Raw genomic sequence first — 20,868 nt, 5'->3', positions numbered from 1 at the left:
AATGTATAATTGTGGATGTGACAATTTTGTGAACTCTGAGTGCTGAACAAGACAATGCCCCTTGGAATGCAGCCCTGGTAGGAAATCTGAGAAACTGTAAGGAGTACAATAAGTAGCTGTATTAGTTTGCTAAGGGCTGCCGTAACAATGTACTACAAATGGGGTGGCTTAACAAAAATGTATTGTTTCATAGTTCTGGAGAATAGAAGTCCGAGGTCAAAGTGTCAGCAGGGTTGGTTCCTTCTAAGGGCTGTGAAGAGGATGTGTTCCATGCCCTTCTCTAGCTTCTGGTGGTTTTCTGACAACCTTTGCCATTTGCTAATTTGTATAACCATCACACACACACACACACACACACACACACACACACACACACACACACACACACTGAGTGGCCAGATTATTATGCATTCAGAGATCATAATAATCTGGCCACTCAGTGTGTGTGTGTGTGTGTGTGTGTGTGTGTGTGTGTGTGTGATGGTTATACAAATGATTATTATGCATTCAGAGATCATAATAATCTGGCCACTCAGTGTATTTTCCCCCTTCAACAATTAGAAAAAAGAGTTATTAAATCATGAACTTGTTTAATATTGGATTATTTTATTTCTTAAAATTTTCATCTGCTGTGCAGGCTTTTAATCTCTCTTTTATTTCCAAATAATAGAAATATTTGAAAAGAAGTGTCTTTTGTTGTAATTCAGGTTAGATCTGTATGGACATAACCATTAGTCCATGAGTAGACACAAAGAGCTCAAGGTGCTTTTCTCACGCCTGTCGTTGCATCTCTCTCTCTTCTCATGTGTGTATATCCTATTATTTATATCTATTATACAGAGGCCTGGTGCACAAAATTCGTGTCCCTCAGCCCGGCCTGCACCCTCTCCAATCCGGGGCCCCTCAGTCGGACATCCCTCTCACAATCCGGGACCGCTGGCTCCTAACCTCTTACCTGCCTGCCTGGTAACTGCTCTGCCTGCCAGCCTGATCACCCCCTAACCGCTCCCCTGGCGACCTGATTGACACCTAACCACTCCCCTGCCAGCCTGATCACCCCCCCAACTGCCCTCCCCTGCCAGCCTGATCGCCTACAACTGCCCGCCCCTGCTGGCCTGCGTCGGGGAGGGGGCAGCAAAAAATAGAAGACATCCCTCCCTATTGCACACAGACCTTATATACAGGCCCACCCAGCCCAGGCCAGCGGGATGCTTGGCACATTCTCAGATCCCTGCTCAGGGGTGGGAGGGGTGACTGGTGGCAGCACACGTGAGAGGGGACCTCTGGGTGGACACGCTGGTCCTGGCTACTGGTCCTGGCACTTCCTGGTCCTCAGTTCCTTCCTGGTCCTGCCTGCAGCCCTGGTCCCCCTACCTGGCTCAGCCTCCCCTTTCCATCTGGCCTCAGATGGCCCCCTTGGCTCCTGGGGGCTCTGTCCTCCCCTCCCAGCCTGAAGGTCCCAAAGGGAGGTTATAGCTTCTCAGAGACTCCCCGGCAGCCCTGTCACTCGTGTTCACTCAGGGGAAGGGGTGCGTGTGGCAGAAGCAGCTGTATAAATGCAGATGCAGGGGCAAGTCCTCTGGGGTCACTTGGACAGTTTGCTGATGACGCAGATCAGGGCTGTGTTCTCGTCCTTGAGGCATTTGTCGTCAGCCCGGAGGTGGGATAGGCCCTTCAGCTCCTCTTCCAGCTCAGTGGCCTTGCGCTCCAGGACCCTGTGCTCAAATCTCTCCAGCTCCAGGAGGCCCGGCCTCTCTGCAAAGCCCTCCTGCCTCTGCATGATGTGCTCCAGCTCCACCTTGAGCTGCGCCAGCCAGCAGTGTGGTCTTGGTCAGGGCCACACGAAGTCTCTCATTCTCAGTGCACAGCTCTTCATAGAGCTTCCTGAAGCCTCCCTCGGGCTATTCTAATTCAGGCTGGGGTTCTGGGTTGAGGGCCCGCTGCCTCCGGGGGGAAGGGCTGGATTCTGGGCTGATGTTCGCTGGCTTTGCCTCCTCCCCCTTCGCAGGCCCTCTCCTCTCCTTGCCGACTCTGTGGTGCTCCCTGGAGGCCTGTGGTCCCTGTCCCTGCCCATCAGGCACCTCTACTCTATGGGCAGGGCCATCAGAATTCTCAACCCCAGGGACTTGGGGCTGCCAGGAAAGGTCCACGCTCTGTGTGCCTGCTCTTGATTGGGATGGGAAAGTCTGATCAGGGGCAGGCGGGAGGGAGGAGGGGCCGAGAGGTTGGCCGGGCCCCACCCCCTGATCGAGCTGGTTCGCTGGCTACAGTGGGCAGTGGTGGTTTGCTGGAGGCGGGTGGGAGCCGCTGGTGCCCGCAGGAGGCGGGAGCGAGAGGTAGGAGTAAGCCACTGCCCGTGGGATCCAGGGGGAGGGACTGAGAGGTCAGCAGTTCAGCCCACTCGCCAGTCAATGCCACCTGATGGCGATCGGTTGTTTGGTCGTTTCGGTCATCACGGACCCTGACTTTTTATATATATGGATATAACATTAGCAAACATGCTGAATAATCACAACTTGGAATTATATCCACCTTCTGTTAAAATGTTTTTTAAAAAAGCCTACTCATTAGTAGGTGACTTCCAATTATATGAACTGTCAAGTATGGATTATATTTCTAGTTTAAAACCTTCTTTCCCCTCCAGCTGTGTTTAGATATTTCTCTATGAGTGATACTTGGCTACCTAAGTGGGAAAAGTTTTAACTAGGAGTTTTACTAGCTGCTGTTACTTCCCAAGTATTATAAAATCCATCAACTTTTGTCTTGATAGAGAATAACTGGCACTTAGAAATATATATATTACTTATTTCCAAAATAACTTAGTACATTTGTCTTCTATTTAGTATTCCAATATTAATGTAAATTATTATTATAATAAGCAACTGGTTATATAACTGTGCAAAAATGTGGAAGGATTATTCATGAGTTAACATCTCATGTTCTCAATGCGCACTGAGCTGTGGATCTATGCACAGAACTGACAGATCTTGGCTATGTGCCCTTACAAAGAATGCTTGCTGAATGTGATATACATGGAAGATAAAGTGCTCCTATTTCTGATTCCTGGCTCAGGTCCACAGCACCAGAACTAAGGAAAAGAGAAGATTATTGGACTAGGTTGATCAGTTTAGATATTCATTCCTTTTATAGAGCACAGATTATTAATATAATGGCTAAACTGAAAGACTGCTCTGTGAGGATCAGAGCTAATGCCATGCCAAGCTTTCGGGGGGGAAGAAGAGAGTAATAACAACATAGCAATGTCTTTTATTTCTAAAGTGCTTTTCTTTGGAAGAGCTCAAAGTAAAGCTTCTGTTTCTCACCTTTAATGCCAGGGCATTCCCAGGGCTGAGAAATAGTCTTTTTAGTAAAAGCTGAAAAATAGAAGCAATTATTAAATGATGAAAGAAAGCAAAAGCTTCAAAAAGAGACCTTTGTCCTCAGAAGAGCCCAAAGAAAATTAAAATAGGTCAAATACAGATTAAAAATATGTTTTTTTCTAAATTCTCACCTGAGGATAAGTTTGTGTTTGGTTTTTTTTAACTGATTTTAGAGAGAGAGGGAGAGAAAGGGAGAGGGAGAGGGAGAGGGAGAGGGAGAGGGAGAGGGAGAGGGAGAGGGAGAGGGAGAGGGAAGAGGAGAGGAGAGGGAGAGGGAGAGGGAGAGGGAAGAAGAGAGGAGAGGAGAGGAGAGGAGAGGAGAGGAGAGGAGAGAGAGAGAGAGAGAAACATTGTTTGGTTGCCTCCCATACATGCCATGACTAAGGATCAAACCCACAACCTAGGTATGTGCTCTGACTGGGATTCAAACCCAAAACCTTTTAGTGTATAGAATGCTCCAACCAACTGAGCCACCTGGCCAGAGAAAAAATGTGATTTTTAATATTAGCTAATAGCTCAATGTTAACCTTATTTTCTTTCATCCTTCACTTATATACTGGTTTCTTTCTCCCTTTTCTCTCCCCTCCCATCTTCTGCAAAGGAATTTTCCCTTAATACTGACACTCACTGTCTTTTCTGTTCTTCATTTTGTGAACCTTCTTTTTTTTTTCATCACATGATCTTTATCAGAGATTTCATTTCTCCCACACGTCCCTGTTTGTGTAGCACATGTGAAAAAAGACCACCATACTCTGCAATCATTATAGGAATTAGCATTTTTACTGAACTTTTCGTTGTTTTTTGTTCTCAACCAAGGATATTTATTTTTCATTGATTCTTAGAGAGTGTGGAAGGGAGGGAGGGGGCAGAGAGAGAAAGAGAAACATCAAAGTGAGAGAGACACATGGATTGGTTGCTTCCTGCACATGCTCACCAGAGTAGGGGATGGAGCCTCCAACCCAAGTATGTGCCCTTGACCAGGAATGGAACCCTGAAGCCTTTCGTACACAGGCCAACGCTCTGACCACTGAGCACACTGGCCAGGGCACTGAACTTTTTAACCCTTGACCTTTCTGTGGCCTTTGAAACCAAGGTCCACTCCATCCCTCCTTTGTTCCTTTCTTGACTTATATAATGTGGAACAATCAAATTTAGTTGTGTTTGGATTCAAACTTCTGTTGGCATTGTGTTTGGATAAAAATCTGTCACAGGCATGATGTAAACTGCACCTAAAAGGTCTCAAGCCTTTTTTTTTTTTAATCAACAGAAGAAAATATAAATAATATTTATATTTATATGTTTACCTATACCTATGACTACATAAGTTTGTGTTTATATTTATATTTATTTTTACATCTACATCTATATCTACATATAATTCTATATATTCAATTAATATAAGGCTAGTGAAGTCAACTAGAGCTTAAATGATAAAATTTAATTTTCTAAGATAACCATAAATTTTAGCCAAAGAAAAAAGCGATTTTCTAAAATAAGTATCATTTTATGTATGATATCCATTAGTTTTTCAATGAAAGGGTCAAGAGCTGTGTGATCAAATAAAATTCTGGAGTTAAGAATTGAATACCTGTGAAAGCTTCTTGCCCCCTTTTTGATAAAACAAGATTAAAGAGATAAGTTGTAATTCATGTCGGTGAGACATAGCATGTAAAGTTTGGAACTTAAATGAAACCTCTATTAGCTGATTTCTAAGGTAGCTCCTTGGTAATCAGGAGATAAATGTTCTCTGACCCCCTTTTCCTTCTCTTGCTAAGAAGGGAAACAATCAGCATAGTGTTTCAAATGACCAACCTATGTCAACACTATTATTTTCTCTGAAATCTATCCAAGGCCATGAGAACCTGTAATTTTTTTCATTTTAATAAAGGCTGAAACAAGATCTTAGCTGTTCTTCATTACATTCATCTGTCTCTCTTCCTACCTCTCTGATCAAACCCCTGCTTCACTGTTTTTCTCCCCTTTCCATGTTCAAATCCCTTTCATCTTACAATAGTGTTTCCTAAAATTTAATAGCCCAATCTTCCAAAAAAAAAGTAAAAACCTACAAAGTTCTCAGAATTGTGAATAATACTTTCCATCTCCATTTTCTGGTTCCTGTCATGATTAGTTCATGGAAATAGCTCACCCAGGTCACTAGTGATCTTGCTGATAAATTCTTTTTGACCTCTAGTCCCTACGATTCCTTGACCTTTAAAAGGTGCCACTGGCCATTCCTGCTTTTATGAAGTCTCTCTCCTTGTTTTTTTGAGAAATACCCCCCTCCCCACCACCACCACGGACTCTCCTGGGTTTTATTTCTCTAGCCATTCTTTTTCAGGCTCCTTTACTACCCCATCATCCTCTGCCAAGCATGACATGTTCATGTTCCTAAAGGCTCCAAGTTGTTCTTCTCTTCTGAGTCTGTGCCCTGTCCTTCTACAGCATCTTCCATGCCCAGCGCTCTAATGGCCACTTGTTTGCTCTCAACTCCATCATTTATGTCCTTTCCATACCTACCTGAGTTACCTTGGGTGACCAACTGCCTACTCGACACCTTCACTTCAATATCTGAAAATCACTGCAAACTCAACATGTTCAGAATGAAATTCACAATTCTCCATGCCAACCTGGTTCTCTATGTCAGCCAAGCAACGCCACTGAAAATTTGAAGTTATTTTTTACACCCTTCCACTCTTAACCACCAATATTCAGTCCACCAGTAAGTCCTGTCAATTGACTTCTGAATGCCTCTTGAATCTATATACCTCTTTCCATTTCTTTCATCATGTCTCTCCTGGATCACAGTTGCAGCTACCTAAGTATTCTCCCTTCTTCACACGATACACACTTTCCTAATCTCTTTGTTACACAGTTGCCAGAGTGATATTTATTTTTTTTAAAATTGGAACATATCACGCTCCTAAATAAAAATTGTGACCTTTATCATTCTTAGAATAAGGATACAAATCCTTAGCATTGACTGCCAGCTCAGACCCCCATAACTCCTCTGTACTCTCTGTTCCAATCTTCCATAGACCCTTCACACATAAGGTTTCCTCTGCCTGGAATGCAAGAGGGGAAGTTGAGCTCTTGTGGCTGTGTTTTAATCTGATTCCAGAATGTCACTTCGGACTTATCTCTGTAGTGTTCTCTCTGCTCCGCACTAACTCTGGCATAGGTGATAGCAGCTTCTTTTCCTTGGTTTGTCCAAATACCACTTGCATAAGATTTTAATAAGGATGTGGGATGGTGGGAGTGGTAGTAATGCATTGTAGAAGCCCAGACCAAACTATGTAAAATGTTACATTACAAATTCCTATTTGTAAGTTCTTTGGCCACCTCTGCTATTGGTCCTTTCTCATTGGCTGGCATTTCTCTGTAGGCATGACCCTGTTGCTAGTCTCCTCAGCAGCCTCTCACTTCTTCTTTCTTCCATCTCCCTTTTCCTCATTTTCCTCCTCCTCTCTTCTTCTCCCTCCCCCTCACCTAATTCCTACAAATTACTTTTGCCAGGTAGTTTAGGTCTCTGTATGCTGTGCCAGGCTATCCTCACAGAACCTTATCCTCATAACTAAACATAATGTTATACTCACTCTTTGGGAGGCACTCTATGCTGCCTTTAAAAATAAAATTATTTTTCATGTCACAATAATATGAACATCCAGTCACACACACTTAAAGTGTCAAAACTGTCATTGACCTCTCTGTCTCCCTTACTACCTTTATTCAGTCATTGTAGTTCCAGGGATGTGCTGATCAAGGAAAAAGATGTGACCACTTGGTGGCAGTAGCACACTACTGACTTCATTCAGATGGTGCTTTGACAGGTTGTCATGGGGAGGAAGTGACTGACAGCATGAGACTTTGCGGGGGGGGGGGGGGGGGGGGGGGTTGGTCAGAGATGAGGCTTACATGTCTAGGTAACCCCATTCAGCAGCATAGTGGGAGTTCCATAGGGTAAGTGGCTTGGGGCCTTTTATAACTCCAAAATTTGGATAATATATGGTTGCACAAGTAACCATAACACAAGATCAACTGTGGGATCATGAGAAAAGCATCAACATTTTCTGGGAACTCTGATGTGGTAAGGAGAGCTTCTAACAAGGAATTCAGGAAAAGGTCCTGAAAGAAGTGGGGGTGAGGAGAGGCAGGAGAGAAATTACACAATGCTACGCTTTCAATCCCAGGGTGGTTTTAAACATAGTGGTGTCACCAGTCAGTGTAGGAAGAGATAGGAGCATAATGAGAAGTACACAGTTGGTCTTATGAAGCTGCATGTGCATTGAGTTTAGCAGGTAGAGCCTGGGATACTGGAAGGATATATTTGTGGAGGTAATTTCCAAGCAGTGAGAAATGGGAGAGATGCTCAGACAAGAGGTTGGCCAGAGATTTGATTTGGGAATGAGCCCCACATTTTAAATATGGTATCTTCAGAGTGAAGTTGCCTATGGATAAAATATTAAAGCGGAAGAGAATGAAATTTGAACGTACATGGGGTGGTAGAGGAGGAACCAGAAAATGAGACCTTAACTAGTACAAGTATTTGATAAAGGTGCAATGCAATGAGAGGCAGCCAAAACCAGCCCATTCTTCACATTTTTACTTCCTCCACACAGCTTTCTCAGTCCAAGGGGTGGTCTTTGTAATCTGAACTCAGAAAGCTTATGGTCTGCAATCTTCACTTGGCAATTCATTGTGAATGACCTTTAAACATTACTTACTGTCGGGGCATACTCATCGACTAGATAGCATCATCTTATAATCCTTTGACTCATCAATAAATTTGTCCATAGTAATCTGTTAATAATTACATAGTAATTAACTACTTCTAATATTTCTTAGTATATACAAGATAAGGAATTTCCCTCAACCCATTATCAGAGTTGTCTCGTTGTAGTTAGGTTTGATTCTATGTGCTTAAGTTATGATGACTGTTTAAACATAGCTCTCACCCTGATCAGTTTGGCTCCATGGTTAGAGCGTTGGCCTGCAGACCAAAGGGTGGAAGGGTTCAATTCCCAGTCAAGGGCATGTACCTCGGTTGCAGGTTCGATCCCACTCAGTCAGGGAGTGAGTGGGAGGCAACCACTCAATGTGTATCTCTCACATTGATGTATCTCTCTCTCTCTCTCTCTCTCTCTCTCTCTCTCTCTCTCTCTCTCTCTCTCCTCGCTCCTCCTCCTCCTCCTCCTCCTCCTCCTCCTCCTCCTCCTCCTCCTCCTCCTCCTCCTTCTCCCTACCTTCCACTCTGTCTAAAAATCAATGGGAAAAATATCCTCAGGTGAGGATTAAAAAAGATAATAATAAAATAAACATAGCTCTCTTGTTCTCTCTATCCCACTGTGTGTCTGTCTCTCTTTCTTCCCCCAAACACTTTTTGAGCTCTGACTGTGTGCTAGGAAAGACCTTTGCTAGAATTCAGGAATGCAGAGATGTGTAAACCCAGTCCCTATTTCAAGAAATTCAAAGTCCATGGGGAAGTCAGTTTGAGCCAGGAGTGCTAAACATGAAGCCTGTCCCCAGCTGAGTGGCTGTTTGGGGGTATGATAAGCACAAAGGCTGAGACAGCCACAAAATATGTGGCAGCACAGGGAGGAAGGCAACGGAGGGTGTGTTTGAGGTGCAGGAGGGTCCAAAGAGGAGATGTCTGAGGTAAACCTTAAAGAATGGATAGGAGTAAGCCAGGTGCAGAGGTGAGGAGAGGACAGAGCTATTCCAAGCAGCAAGGAGAGAAGGAGCAAAGATTCCAATGTCAGAATGACTGCTGTGATGTGTGTGTGTGCGTGCATGCATGTGTCTATTTGTGTGTGCAGAACCATGGAATTTCTGTCCAGGACACCTTCTCTGCATTCATCCTCTATCCGTTGTATTTAGTAGCAGCAGGAAATCCAGTAATACCAAACATGATGTCATGTGGAACAATGTTATTTAGTATAAGAAATTATGGGGACATACTCATTTATAATTTGTGATAAGGTCTGGTACCTTTTCAGAATATCATTTATGTTTTAAGAATTAATGCTTTGCTATTATGTAATTTCAGCTCTGATTATGCACTAGAGATTGTGAAATATATATAAAAGAAAGCACAAATATAATCATTGTGCAAAATTATTAGAAGGTCAGAGCCAGTGAGAGTTTTTCCTTTCCCACTTCTTTCATTTGAAGATTTATTAAAAGGCCAGACACCAAAACTGTTTGTCACTAATCATTAGTATATGTCCTAACTTTCAAGTTCTTAAACCTTTTCTCACCTTCCAGTCCTTCAGGAGTGATAACATTTGCCAGGCTTGATCCAGATAGAGTGGATACTAGGTGCCTTTTGTGAGAAATGCTTAGTTGTATCACAATGATTTCTGGAAAGTTGATGTTGAAGTTGCTTCTGATTTCAGAACCTACCTTTCAATATTAGTATTCTGTTTATAGCAAATCCAGTGCTTCTTACTATGCACTTAGGTGACTTAGAGACTCAGTGGTTAAATGCCACAGGAAGCTCTTGGAAGTTAAGTTAAGGTAGCTGCTCACCAGGCAGCATGAATGTTTATGATTGTTACCCAATGTTTAATGATTCAGCATTAACACAAAAGCCGTCACCACCAGTAACAACAAAACAAAAATGTGGTGTTTTTTTTTCCTGAAATCATTTTCAAAGACAGAGAACAAAATATGTAATATTTGATAAAACAAATCATGGAGAAACACCTAGGAAAATGACCATATAGTTAAATGCTTGCTTGCTATGTTCTTTCATAATTTTTCATCCATATTTGTTTCAACCTCTTTTCCTTCAGTGGTTTTCACTTTCTGTTGGCTGATTGGTAGATTTTGGAAAAAAAAAATCCTGATTGAGAAGTGTGTTGCCATGGCAACCTTGCACTACAGTTATATTTTTTTGTCTGTTACTATAAATGGTAAAATGTAACCTATCTAATTATGCTACAATGTTTTTAACTCTTTGGGTACCAAACCCTCTACAAAGTTTGCTGTCATGCTAAATAGAAACAATATATTTTACTTTTACCTCAAAAAAATGTGTATATTAACTAGAATCTGCTTTGTAAAAATTAAGATTCTAATGCACTCAGTAAAATGTCTAAGTGCAGTGATTTTAAAATCTTATTTGAATGCCTAAAATGCCCATTCAAAACATTAAAAGAAAACACAACTTCATCCTGAGTTAAGGGGTATTATTGTTAAACTAGAGGCCCAGTGCACGAAATTCGTGCATGGGGGGGTGTCCCTCAGCCCAGCCTGCACCCTCTTCAATCTGGGATCCCTCTCACAATCCAGGACTACTGGCTCCCAACCACTCACCTGCCTCTGCCTGATTGCCCCTAACCACTTCTGCCTGCCAGCCTGATCACTCCTAACTACTCCCCTGCCAGCCTGATCAACGCCTAACTGCTCCCCAGCCAGCCTGATTGCCCCTAACTGCCCTCCCCTGCTGGCCTGGTTACCCCTAACTACCCTCCCCTGCAGGCCTGTTCCCCCCCAACTGCCCTCCCCTGCAGGCTTGGGTCCCCCCAACTGCCCTTCCCTGCAGACCCAGTCGCCCCTAACTGTCCTCCCCTGCTGGCCTGGTCCCCCCCCAACTGCCCTCCCCTGCAGGCCTGGTCCCCGCAACTGCTCTCCCCTGCAGGCCTGCCCCCCCCCCAACTGCTCTCCCCTGCTGACCTGGTCCCCCACAACTGCCCTCCCCTGCAGGCCTGGTCCCCACAACTGCTCTCCCCTGCAGGCCTGCCCCCCCCCCAACTGCCCTCCCCTGCTGACCTGGTCCCCCCCAACTGCCCTCCCCTGCCAGCCTGGTCACCCCTAACTGCCCTCCCTGCTTGCCTGTTCACCCACAACTGCCCTCCCCTGCAGGCCTGGGTCCCCCCCCAACTGCCCTCCCTTGCTGGCCTGGTCTCCCCCAACTGCCCTCCTCTGCCGGCCTGGTCACCTCTAAATGCCGTCCCCTGCAGGCCATCTTGTGGTGGCCATCTTGTGTCCACATGGGGGCAGCCATCTTTGACCACATGGAGACAGCCATCTTGTGTCTTGGAGTGATGGTCAATTTGCATATTACCCTTTTATTAGATAGGAAGTGTTGTTCAAATAAAATGAGGAGGAAGCAGATTTACAATGTGGAATGAAGGTCTGAATCTTTAGCAATCAGCTGCTTTTTCCTCAGTCCTATGGGATCAACATAGACAGTCTCTGACCTCCTGACACTACTTTTAATTTACTCATACATTCAAACAACAACAAACAGAAAATATCCCTGTTTCCCCTCAACCCATGTTCCCACTGCCCCTCCCTCCCATAGAGCCCAGGCTGTCTCTACCTTGGCAGGGAGCCCCTTGAAGTATGACGAAGGAGGGAGCCTTCAGGTTCAGAAGCAGGGGCAAAGAAGAAGCTGTGAGAATCACGATTCCTTGGGGCAAGCCCAAAACATCACCTTCCAAACTACAACTCCCTCTGCCCCAGCCATAAAGCCAAACTCTTCCATTAAGAAGAATTATTTCATCATTTAAAACTGCCTAAAGGTTATCAGCTATAGGTTGTAAGTCTCACCTCAGTTAATAGCATGAATACCTGACAGGCTAAGGGGCTGTCTATGGTCATTCAAATCTTAGTGTCAATAACATAAATCAGAGGTTTTTCCTGCTAAAACTGGGAAGAATTGGAGCACATTGAGGGACTGGTGGTTTTGATTTTGTGGAGAGCAGATGGCTTTGGAGCAAGTAGCCCCTGGAGGTAGGGAAGCCTGGAGGTGGGTGGCAGGAGCATACTGTGACATAGGGACAGTACTTCCATGAGCCTTGGGGGAGGACAGTGGTAATACCAGGTTTGGGGGGGGGGCAGATGCAAGGACCAATGTTTTACTCAGGACTATCCTCATACTTGGCAAATGGAGGGCTCTTCTCCCTCTTGGGCATGTGCAGAATGCCATGTAAGTGGAATCACACAGTATATAGAACCTTTTGAATCTGCCTTTTTTCACATAGCATAATACATGTGAGATTCATCCATGCTGTTGCATGTATTAATAGTTCAGTCCTTTTCATTGCTAAATAGTATTCCACTGTACGGAGATACAAAGTTCATTTATTTACTCACCAGTTGAAAGACATATATATTTTCCCCCCAAAAGATGCTTTAAATATTTACATACAGGTCTTCATATGACCATATGTATTCATTTCTCTTGAATAAATGTCTACAGGTGGGATTGCTAGGTCATATAGTGAGTATGTATTTAACTTTATGAGAAACTGCCAAACACTTTTTAAAGTGGCTGCACCATTTTGCATTCCCACAGCAATGTATGAGAGTTCATGTTTTCCACTTTCTAAACGTCACTTAATATTGTCAACTTAAAAAACATAGCCATTCAAAAAGGTGTGCAGTGTATCTCAGTGGTTTAAATTTGCATTTTCCTAGAGACTAGTGATGTTGAGCATCTTCATGTGCTTATTTGTCATGTATACATCTTCTTTGGTGAACTATTTGTTCAAATTATTTATCTAATTTTTGATTGGTGGTTAGTTTACTTTTGAGATTTTTTTGAAAAGGCATTCTGTTTACAAGTTCTCTGTCAGGTATGTGATTAAAAAAATTTTTTCCCCAGTGTGTGGCATGTATTTTCATCCTCTTAATGTCTTTTGAAAACTTTTTAGTTTAATGAAGTCCAATTTATCAAGTTTTTTTTTTTTAAGTGGATTGTACTTTTGGTGCTGTATCTAAGAACTCTTTGCCTACCCTATGGTCACAAATATTTTTCTTCTAAAAGTGGTATAGTTGTATGTTTTATGTGTAAGTCTATGACTCATTTCTAATAGACTCATTTTGAATGCTGAAAATGCTTATAATTTCACCTGATAATCGTTGAACTGTTCTTACTATGTCTTTGAGAAAAATGTTTAAGGACCAAAAGATGCTATGACTTCACCAAAAGATGCTATGACTTCACTTAAAAATTTGTCTCTTTGTATCTACTGACCAGCTAAAAGGGCTATTAATGTTCTTATAGATCCAACATAAATTATACTAATTAAGATTTTATGAACCACAACAGCATCCATATACATTAAGAAAGTGCAGTAGACAATGTGCAAGGTGCTTGGTCTACATCAAGTACTTGGGGCACCGTGGAACTGTGGACTCCTTATAATAACTCTGCCTACCCATAGTTGTTTAATGGTTTGAAGCCATAGGTCTGGGCTAATCTTTTCCTTTTATGCATAAACTAGAGGCCTGGTGCATGAAAATTCATGCACTGGAGGGGGGCGTCCCTCAGCCCGGCCCTCTCACAGTCCGGGAGCCCTCAGAGGCGGGGGGTGACCTGGCGATCAGGGGAAGGTGACGCCCCCATCACACCTCTGCTGCTGCCACTGCCAGCAGTGCAAGCCTTGGCCAGCCCTGGTTACCTGAGCCTCAGGCAGCCCTGGGCTGCTGGGCAGCCCACAGCAGAGGCTTGCCTGTGCAGGAGGCAGGCCCTGGGTGGCTGGGGGGCTGAAGGGACTGGGTGCCACCATCTTGTGGCTGTGGGCACCGCCATCTTTGAGGGCATGGCAGTCAATTAGCATATTCCCTCCTTATTGGCTGTGAGCACCACCATCTTTGAGGGCATGGCAGTCAATTAGCATATTCCCTCCTTATTGGCTGTGGGTACTGCCATCTTTGAGGGTGGGCAGTCAATTAGCATATTCCCTCTTTATTAGATAGGATAAGCAGAGGTTTAGAGAGAATCAGTGCTCTTTCCAGGTCCAAATTGAAGTTAGTGGCAGAGTGAGTCTAGAACCTAGACCTCCGAATTCCAGCCCACTGCATGCCCCGTGGTACTGTTATGACTTATTGAAATGGCCACTGGCTGCCACCAAGTGCGACATCAGCAGCAATCATTCTTCTGAACATGTATCTTGCAATCTATAAGCTCATTGACAGCATGGGCCACACTTTTCTTTGAATCATCAATTTTGCTTCATACACTGCTGTGTGTCCTAACAGTATAACTGGGGCAACTGTGGAATAAGTACTTGCTGAGCTAATGATTTCTTCCTTGGGCAAGGAAATTATGCAAGACAATTTGTTGTTATTAGATTTTCATTGGAAATACCTGAAGAATTTTCATTGGCTACAGTATGACATAAAGAAAAAAAGCATGGGATGTGACCTCAGAAAGAATAGAATGAAACCACTGACTAGCCATGTGATCCAGGGCATATTACTCAACTTTTTGAGACTCAGTGAGTAATAATAATGATAATAATAATAATACACACTCCACAGGATGGATGGGTGGATTCAATAAAATAAAGTATACAAGAGCCTGGCAAATTGGCATGTTGCTGGAACTCATTAAATGTGAGTTCCATCTCCTTTGTCATCGTTGGAATAAGAAATAAAATTTGTGGGATACAAAAGCCGGGCATAATGGAAAGTGAAAATGAAACTCATAATTAAATATTAGGGTCCATTGTTCTAGTTTCAACCTAGACCTGAGCTGCAATAATAGAAATATTCTTCACAAAGTCAGTTTTGAGCAGAAGTCACAGAGCTAAGCTTATTATTAAAAACAAACAAACAACACTATGAGAAGACGTGATCTTTGCAGTAGCACATGAAAAGGAAGTAATAGGAACAGCTTTACAATGTTATTTCTATTAGCTCTCATCCTTGCACTACTATCTGCAAGTTTTTACATGCTTCTTGTGAATGCTGCCATTTCATCCCTGAAAGTTATTCATTACAGTTGTAGCCTCTAATGTGTTGGCATTGGTCCTGCAAAGGTCTTGTGGGACTGAGGGAAAGACAGAGAGGAGAGCCAGGGTCAATTAATCCAAGCTTAAACATATGTCTCAAAGTGGTATTCAAATAGGATCATTCTACATGAATGTCTCTTGTTTCCTTCTCTTCAAAACATTCCAGGTCCTAGCTTCCTGCTTTGCTCTTGTATTTTAATCCCCCTGCTTGGCATCATCTCGAGCTCCTGGCATGACTTGAATGATTTCTCTCATTTTCCCAGAGGGTTGGGATTCTATCACCTGGGACTGTCATTGCAGAGATGCAAATGAAACCTTCTTTGAGATGAATTGAAGTCAATGTGGCATTGCCTAGCCAGCCTTGGGCAAACTACGGCCCGCGGGCCAGATCCGGCTGTTCTATCTGGTTCTCTTGCTCTCCCCTCCGCTCCTTTACTTTGAATTTATATTAGTTCACACAAACACTCCATCCATGCTTTTGTTCCGGCCCTCCGGTCCAGTTTAAGAACCCATTGTGGCCCTCGAGTCAAAAAGTTTGCCCACCCCTGGCCCCTGCCCAGCAGGGGTGTAAATGGCATTACCCCCGGAAATAAATATGCTCCCCAACTTTTCTTGGCTTTGACAACTCTACGCCCACCTTTTCTTTCCTTTCCTGGGTGTGCTCCAAACCATCTCCACACATGTCTGCCTCCCAGACACACCAAATCAGTATTTACCTGCCTCTTTGGGGCCTTAGCCATTCCAAACTGGAAGAAACTTGGCTTTTCATCAATGAGTTCTGGCATAAGCACCGTTTGGCATCATCCTTTTTTAACCCTCATTTTCATGTTGTCGCCCTCTCCTGCCTGTTCTCAGATATCCAGTGCTCTGTGCAGATCCATGATTACCCAGGACTGACCACCTTCTTACCCCTATCCTTTACCCCTGGGAGAAAAGCATATAATTAGCTAATCCACACAGGTACAATAAAGACACATGATCATGTGAGTGATATCAAATTATCCCCAAACAGGGATATTTTTTGAGAAGATGATGGCAACCCTAGTAAATTACTATCTAATTGTAAACTCTAACTCTGAGCTACAACAGGAGATCATTTTTATGTAAACAGTTTTTCCCAGCATATCATGTAACACAGAAACTCAGCTGAACACCTGGCACCTACTAGGTACTCAGGAGTGGAATCAACAATGGACTTCTTCTGTGGTGCAGCTGAACTTGAAAATTTTGGAAGTTTCAGACCCCGCTTCAAGTACCCATTTCCTTCTTCACCAAATAGAAACTCATCTAATCACTCCTTTCACTCATTTCACACATTTTTATTGGACACCCATGTCATACTCAATTCTAGTACTTGAGCTATAACTATCCTTTTAGGAGCTTACAGTCCAGTGTGGAGACAGAAAATTATGTGTAATCCAAAACATCCTGATATGTTCTGTAAAGAGGATGTGCTGTGAGAAACACAGGGATGTTCCCAACACAGCGTTGGGTACCTCTAGAGACAGTAACACACAAGCCAAAGTCTGAAGGGCAAGGAGGAGGTATCCAGGTGAAAGGGAGAAGGCAATACTCCAGAGAGGAGCCAGAATATGGTGGTGTGTGTGTAGGGGTAAGGGGGATAGGAAATGCAAGTAATTGGCACAGGTTCAGTTTTGGGTTACTGTGGGGTAAAAACAAAGATCATAGCACTAGGCATTTCTTGAGCACTTCCAGTCAGACAGTGCTCTAATGCGTTCATGCCTTCTCCTGGCTTCAGTGCCACCATCAACATGAGAGTCAGGAAACCCATCATGCTCCACTCTCTGTTGCTTCACTGCCCATCACCCAGTCTCATGACCACACTCTGGGAGAAATCTCTGGGACTAATTCAACTATGTCTACCAACCAACCTTATTAACATCATCCTGGTCTCCCAAGCCCTTCCACAGTGCCTCATGGATGTGCCATCCAGTATCATCAAAACTTGCTGCTCTTTAACCTAGTCTCTGACTGAATGATTTCTCACTCCTCTGGGAGAACCCTGTTCCCACAGCCTTCCTCTCAGGGAGGACTGTTTTTCTCCTAACCCCAGATGTCACAGGGCTGTTTGCTCCTCATTGCTACTTCCTATAAATTTTAACTCCCTCCTCCTTTGCATGCCTCATCTTCTTTGAGCCATGCCATTATGCACTTCTCTTCCTCACTGGAATTATCTGAAGATCTCTGGATCACTCTTTTCACTCCTTGAAGATTTTAGCATCAGGCTCATTGTCTCTCATAATGATGCCTCCTGTCAGAATGCTTGGTGATTTCCAAATCTATGAAGAGGATCTTTTTCCACCCTGGCCTTTCATTTTCTTGACCCCTCCGATGATCTTGTCCTTGAGCATACCTGAGCCACCCATAGGTATTGCCCTTGTAGGTAACCACACACAATATAAAATTTCGATTTCAAAGCTTTCTCTCTCTGGCTTCCACTTTTTGTCTGTCTAGCTCCCACCCTTCCAGTTTTCTGATTCCAGAAATTTCTCACCCCTACCACAACCACCAATCCATTGATTTTATTATCCTTTCACAGTTGCTCCCCCTCCCTCCATATCTATATTTCCCTCCATGTCCATCTCATGGTCCCTCATTGTAATCACTTCTATGTGAACCTCTCTCCTCCCTTGCCACTATTCTTTGGTTGTACTTACTTGGATGAATCCTAAACTTAGTTGAATCCAACTCTCTGTGTATTCTACGAAAGTAACTTAATATGGCAAGATAAAACAATGTTAACTAGCCTTATTTTAATTCTATGAGTACTAACCTCAACTGAGCCATTGGTGCTGCCCAAGGAGCCATTAAGAGGCAGTATGGGTTGGGGAGGGCTCATGGAGCCAGATTTCCTGGTTCAGAGTCCTCATTTTTTGCACCATCAACTGTAGCCTCTTCATTGGATCATTCCCATCATCATATCTACCTACTCTAGTAACCTTCCTTGACCTTCATGTAGCTATGCATCTCTTCTCTCTTCACTGCGAAACAGCTCAATGTCACTACTTCCCATTTTCTCTTAAATCCATTCCTATAATGTTTTTTCACCACTGCTCCATCAAAACTGCTCTTATCAGAGTTACCAATAACCATTATATTGCCAAAACCATGCTAACCATCAGTCCTTGTTTTGTTTGATTTATCAATGGCATTTGGCATGGCCAGTTATTCCTTGAAACACTTTTACTCCTTGATACTACACCCTCACATTTCTCCCCACACTCTTTTGCTGTTTTCTTTTCATATTCTTGACATCTAAAAATATTGCAGGGCCCAGGGTTCAACACTTGCCCACTTTTCATTTCTACTTACACTGACAACCTTGGTGATTTCATCCAGTTTCAAGTATTAAACATTACCTGTAATTTGATCATGCCCATATTTATATGCTCTTCCATGGATGTTCTCGTGGCTCATTTATCACTTCCTTCAGGTCTTGGCTCTAATTTTACTTCACAGAGAGGCCTTCCCAGGCCATTCTATATAAAATACTATTCCTACCCCTTATTCTGTTTTATTTTTCTTCAAGCACTTTTTCCATCTATCATATATTTATTTGTGTACTGAAAGCCTTTTGAGAACAGGGAAATTGTCCACTCTGTAGAGTGCCTTATACATAGAAAGCTACCAATAAGTGTTTGTTAAATAAAAGCATGATTCCATTCAGTTCTGACAACACCCCAGCAGTCCTAGTAGAAGGGTTATTACAGATGAAGAAACTGGATCTGGTGAACTCATTGTCACACAGCTGACAGTTCAGGCAGCCTGGGTCTAGAGCCCACATGCTCACCTAGTATGCTGCAGGGACCAGAGAGGTACATGGAGTCTAGATCACAAGGCTACTTTCAGTAGGTATGGAATTTATCTTGAGAATGATATGGACAATTGGGGTGTTTGTGGTGGTGAGGGGAGTGACATGCTCTGGGTAGGATGTTGACTCGATTCAAAATAGCACATCATTTCCTGACTCCAGTTCCTAGGTCATCCAGTCAGGCACTGTTGCAAAGTTTAGGCTGGCAGTATGTATATGCTTTCTAGCATCAAACTGGCCTGCACTAACAATATTTAAGGGGGATTTAGAAGAGAGTTTCAAATCAACTTTACCTTGAGGTCTGTGGAATTGAAAACCTTCCTTGCTGTTTCTGTAGCTGCCTGATAGTTGACATAATTCCTAAAGGAGCTTATGTGTTAATACCCAAGAATCATTTACTATGCTCAGGTGCTGCTGACCCAAAATGCCATGACTTGAGCTAAACAGCCTAGCAAAATATTAAGCTGTTTAAAACACACACACACACACGTTTCAAACTATAGTTAAAGAAGATAAGACTTCCAAAAATTTGATTACATATTTAAAGTATCTATAGTTTAAATATTTGATTTCTTTAAAGTTTAGTGCTTTTTAGATTTGACCTTTTATTTATCTCACGTATGGGGGGGTCGTAAGATGCATAAGATATTTTCATGTAGGTAATAAGTGCATTCGATTAATGAACTGCTGTGTTCTGTTTTAAAGGGAACCAGCTGTTCACCCTCCAATACCACCAAAGCCCAGTTCTCCTGTTTTATCTCCTAACCAGCTGAGACGGGATAATCGGTAAGACCTAGCACTCCAAAATTTCTGAAATAAAGAAGTTCAAGGGAAATTAAAGCAGTTGAACTGTGACCTGTTTTGTGTAAAGTATGGGTGTGTTTTATGTATACATTTATTGAAGAAACACTTGTAAAACTTTCCTACTTCTGTTTGTCAACACAAGTGTATGTTTATGTTTGCCTCTGAATACTTATGACCATTAATTGTCTTTGGAAATACAATTTCTAGATAGAAACTGAACAATGTCAATGTCCATGAAATGTTCATGCTCAGATGCCCTTTAATTTATGTAGTAGGAACCGATATGCAAGGAACCTCTCTCTCTCTCTTTCATAAATATACATGCCCACATATATATGGTTTATATTACATGAAAAGATATATATATATATATATATATATATATATATATATATATACACACACACACACACACACACATATATATATACACATTTGACATATATATGGTTTATATTCAGTTATAGTTAGGTTTCCCATTAAGAACTACAATTTCTGATCAAAGATGTTTTTGAAATTTTTTGTTACTGCTCAAACCCACCCTCGGTAAGAAATTCTGCTGGGCAGTTTTTTAGTCTTATTTCAGCTAAGGAATTTGTAATTTACTTCAAAACTATCACAAATTTTGAAAAATGTTCTAATTAACTTGTCTCCAAATTAGGAATAAAAGATAGACTGCTTTTCCACTTTGAATCTCTGACACTCTATAATTAGTACTGAGAAACAAATTCAGAGACCTGAACATCTTCCCATGTGTTTCTATTAAACTGTTTAATAAGCTCAAATCATTTTTCAAGATGTACATTGCACATTTCCATTATTATTGTGAAACTTAAAAATGGTGTCTCAATTAAGACAATACATCAAATCCACTTCATTGCCTGCCTTTGATTCTTTTGTATTTTTGCTTTTTAATGGTGATTTTTTTTTACAATATGTAAGACAATTCTGGAACTATTCTTTAGTAAGAGGGTAGCTGCAGCTAGAAAATGCTAATTAGGCGATGGAGCTATGTAGCATTAAGTGTTCGGCCCATTGAGTTAAAAACCCAGGTCTGAATTTCTATCCAGTGAAACTTCATAGGGCCTTTGAAATGTTCTTAGAATAA

The 20,868-nt window shown here is 42.5% G+C and overlaps 1 protein-coding gene across 1 annotated transcript in view; it reads left to right on the top strand.

The window, feature by feature from the left end:
* SCEL (sciellin) overlaps window positions 1–20,868 on the top strand; it is a gene marked incomplete at its 5' end in the record, with an annotated part of 92,284 nt that overhangs the window by 18,820 nt on the left and 52,596 nt on the right. The window contains one exon of the mRNA XM_080659592.1: window positions 19,662–19,742. Coding sequence (XP_080515718.1) covers window positions 19,662–19,742 — 81 coding nt within the window. The remainder of the gene's footprint in view (window positions 1–19,661; window positions 19,743–20,868) is intronic.

This window comes from Plecotus auritus, assembly GCF_963455305.1.
Source record: "Plecotus auritus genome assembly, chromosome: 3".
In the NCBI taxonomy this organism is placed as follows: domain Eukaryota; kingdom Metazoa; phylum Chordata; class Mammalia; order Chiroptera; family Vespertilionidae; genus Plecotus; species Plecotus auritus.
Note: the sequence above shows the minus strand (reverse complement) of the source record. Positions and strands in the feature narration are given on the sequence as shown.